Source organism: Triticum urartu, chromosome 3A (genome assembly GCF_056163025.1).
Source record: "Triticum urartu cultivar PI428250 chromosome 3A, HENAU_Tu73, whole genome shotgun sequence".
Classification (NCBI taxonomy): Eukaryota; Viridiplantae; Streptophyta; class Magnoliopsida; order Poales; family Poaceae; genus Triticum; species Triticum urartu.
Window position 1 is genome coordinate 694005326 of NC_141875.1, and position 3820 is coordinate 694009145.

The 3820-nt window shown below is 41.7% G+C and overlaps 1 protein-coding gene across 1 annotated transcript; it reads right to left on the reverse strand.

Annotated features, from left to right (window-relative positions):
* Positions 1 to 771: 771 nt before the first annotated feature.
* Positions 772 to 3057, reverse strand: LOC125547232 (B3 domain-containing protein Os03g0619600-like). The gene is made up of 6 exons (XM_087514063.1): positions 2980 to 3057; positions 2466 to 2880; positions 2204 to 2388; positions 1513 to 1876; positions 1194 to 1417; positions 772 to 1071 (listed from the first exon to the last, which is right to left on the reverse strand). Exons 1-6 carry the CDS (start codon positions 3055 to 3057, stop codon positions 772 to 774), a joined length of 1566 nt encoding a protein of 521 aa, XP_087370189.1.
* Positions 3058 to 3820: the final 763 nt, after the last annotated feature.

The following is a 3820-nucleotide window of genomic DNA, read 5'->3' on the forward strand; positions in this document are numbered from 1 at the left end:
GGAGATGATGCGTGCCCGTGGCCATCAACAAGCTCTACGTAGGTGTGTTAGAAGAGAAATCAGCGATCTGATTGTTGCGTACTTGCATACGTGTGACGTGCATGCTTGTGTATCCGGCTGGCCGGCGGTGAGTCTACTAGCGTAGCTTTTCTAGGTCGCTGTGTACGTGCGGTGCAGGCCAGCTTGGAGCACGAACCAAGATCGTCAACTTTGTTTCATCGTCTTCATCGTGCGTCGCCGACCGAAAAGTATTAGATGGTGTGGACTGCGCCATGGCAGGGAAGAAACCTGCTTGCGTGATTGATAAACATTAGAGTACCCAAAATACCCCTAACTAGTCAATATACTATCGAAAATCTGTTGTAGTATTGTCTTATCTAGGCCCTTCAAGCCACATAAATTAACAGCCCAAATTGATTTGATGCACCGTAAAAGGTCTCTAGAGATAAGCTATATAGCTTTCGCTCCTAGAGTTGAAGATAATAGTACCAGTAGCATGCCTTCAGGCTAACATTTCTCACAGCGATTGATGTAAACCATCATCTTCAAAGATCAAACTTGAATCCCATAAAAAAAAACATGTTCACTCAAATCAACCTCAGAAGCACATAATAAGTTGCTCAAACTTGAACCATCAAAATTACTCTCAAATTAACAAAGTTCTCACGGAAGTAAGAAAATACTAAGATAACGTTCCAAGATAAGCCACATAGTTTTCCACCACCAGGGTTCAGGATCACCAGAGCAGCAGCATGCAATACATGCTTCAGGCTAACATTCCTCACGGCGAATGATGTGGATCACCATAGTGAGAGGCTCCTTGTTCTTTATCAGCTTGAAGAGACAGAGGTCACCCTCCCGCTGGCGGTTGTCGCGGGCGAAAAACGTCCATCCTTTGAGAACCCTCATCGCATGAGTTGTGTGTTGCATGCTGTGTTGCATCTTGGTAGGCCATGATCCACTCCTCCCCTCCCTATGAAGCATCAAACTGATCAGGCTACTCTTTCCACGATGATGGCCAGCAGCAGACTTCTGAACAAGATATCTGCCTGTGTATTGGTAGCCAAAGTGCTGTTTATATACATACAACAGGGCAAATGTTAGAATGACACAATTGCAAAAATATTTGGAAATTTGTTCCGATCTGAAGTGTACTGATAGGAAGCGACAGAAAATGTTTTTCATGAACTTACTAGGGTGGGAGTGTTACAGCCACCACCCCGATAGACATTGGACTTGCTCATGATAGCAGCATACAAGGGTACTTCTGACTCGATTTCCTCGACTTTCTCCAACACTTTCTTCTCTTGTGCTCGTGTTAGGTAAGCTTTGTCTGCCAGCATGAAGGGAGCTTCAGAACCTCCCTCAGAATGATCAGAGACTCCATGCTCTTCATGTTCCGAAGAGTACTCTTCACCTGGACAAGTCGTTACACGAATCAGAGAAGTATAATGCAAAATGAAATGTGACACATCCTAGCAGTGGCAAGATCTTAGTGTCAAGCTGGCATACCATCAGTAGGTGGTTCATCCATAGCACTTGCCATCTTAGTGCTCGTCCTTCCATGATTTGAGCCAATGTCAGTTCTTTCACCAGGGGAATGATAAATGCCCGCTTTGTGAACGAGATGGACAGTCATAGTGAATCTTTTCTCCTTAGCATTTGTCATTGGTTCAAAGAGGCATATATCGCCTTCTCTAACATGATTGTCACGGACAAAGTTCCCCAATGAAAGGTTGCGGCGACCAGCGTCAGATGTTCCAGATGGCCTGATATGGAATCTGCACTTCCAACCCTTGTCTTTTCGAGGCAGCTGGAGTATGATATTTGTTCCTTCGCATGGCATGTGCTTGCGTGCGTAATCCTTACATATTACCTAATTGAAAAAAGGGATAGTGATAATGTTGAGCTATTTTATCTCACAGCCTAAGTACTAAATAGTTAAGACATTTGGACTGTCAGAAAGGCTAAATCGTACAATACACACAGTTTCAACTAATAAGACAACAATAATACTTATTTAGACAACAATAATACTTATGTACTTCGTCTGTATGCATGGTTTCAACTGTCTGAGTAGATGCATTTTGTGCAAACATATCCATTAGAGCAAGACCACCAACTTCCCTAAATAGAAAAGAAATTGTACATAGGTACAGAAAAAGAGCAGTTCATACAAAGTGCAATGGTAAAACTTACGTACCAGAGTACCACTCTGCTTTACATTGCTCTTCTTCATCTCTACAACAAGCACCGGGATTTCGGGTCGAATTTTCTTTACAAGTGCAAGAACTTTCGCCTTCTGTGCTTCTGTAAGATAGCACCGCCCTGAGAAGACACAATATTTTGAAAGCATCTGTTGATCCTCCGACTCCACAAAATTGTCTTCTGCTCTTAAAAGAAGTTTTGACAGTAAGAGAACATGTGGTAGAGAGTAAGTGAATAATCTGAGTACACAACTTAACCTGAGAATTCCTCAGAAGAAGAATATATTGCGGGCATCTTTGCTGATTTTTTGTACCGGTACAAGCTTTCCTTCTGGCTTCCATCTGAATCTGAACCTTGCCCTGCTGATGACTGAGTAGCTCCAGGATGAGAACTGCTCGAATTATCGGTATAGTGACTGCGTGAGACTTTCTCCTTCCCATTGGAATCAAATATTGTAACCTCAAAGAGGGAGTTTCCGAGGTACCGAAACATCAAGGAATAGTTTTCTTCGATTTCATTGGCATCAAGAAATGCTGCCCACCCAAACTTGAGGATAATTCTATTCATATTCTCACTAAGTCCAACATCATATATGATACCATCAGGGGCTTGCAGTTTGATGGTTCTCCAGATTTTGCCCCCAAGTTGACTAACAAACCACTCTGGAATGACCTGTAACAAGCAGCAATTGTGCAAAAAATGTTTGAGGCAACGAACAAACTCTACAAACATGAGGCAACCACTGAACAAGGAAAGTTAGAAAAGGCTTACCATGCTATGCATAAAATTTCCATTTATTTTTCTGATGAACCTTATCTTCCTTTCACAGCATTCGCAAGGGTTGCTCATCTTGGATACGTCCTGTTGAATGAATCACATAGTATGTCAGGTGGCACATTCAAATTTCTGTTTGCCTAACTAGTAATACCCTAAAATCACTCAAGATTCATAACTATGCCCTAGAATCTTTTGAGATTAAGCAGAGAATTTATTTATTTGAAAATAACAGTAGCAACAAAATGCTGTCAACACTATAAAACTAATCCTGCCCTGAAAATCTGTTTTGATTACCATGTAAAAAGAAAGCAAAACAACACTAGAATAAAATTACAAATGCTGTCAACTTGGAAGAAGAAGCTTACCGTGGTGGTGAAGGCCGCTGCGCTGTAGCAGAATGTATCTATGGAATGCAAATCCAGGCGTACTTATGAAGGGGGCGTCCAGGCACCGGAAGGGCACAAGCAGACCAGAAGTCATTTCTTATGAAGGGAGCGTTCACTGCATGGTCAAGTCTTCTCATATGCCCAAGCCATAAATCTGAGTATTACAGTATACCCACTCTTCCCTAAATTAATGCCATGGTTAACCTCCATAATTACCATGATTTGACAAAAAACTATAGAGACTATTTCCCAAAAGTACAAACTCCAATCAAAGAGGCAACACCGCATGCAGACTTCTCATATTCCCCAAAAATCAGTTTCCCTATAGCTGCTTTCTCAAAACTCGAAACTAGTTGACTCGCTCATGTAAAATTTGTAAGGAAAATATTTCTTGCCTATTTTCTTGATAATGCTACTTCCAATCAGAGCATGAACCTGAAAACATCATG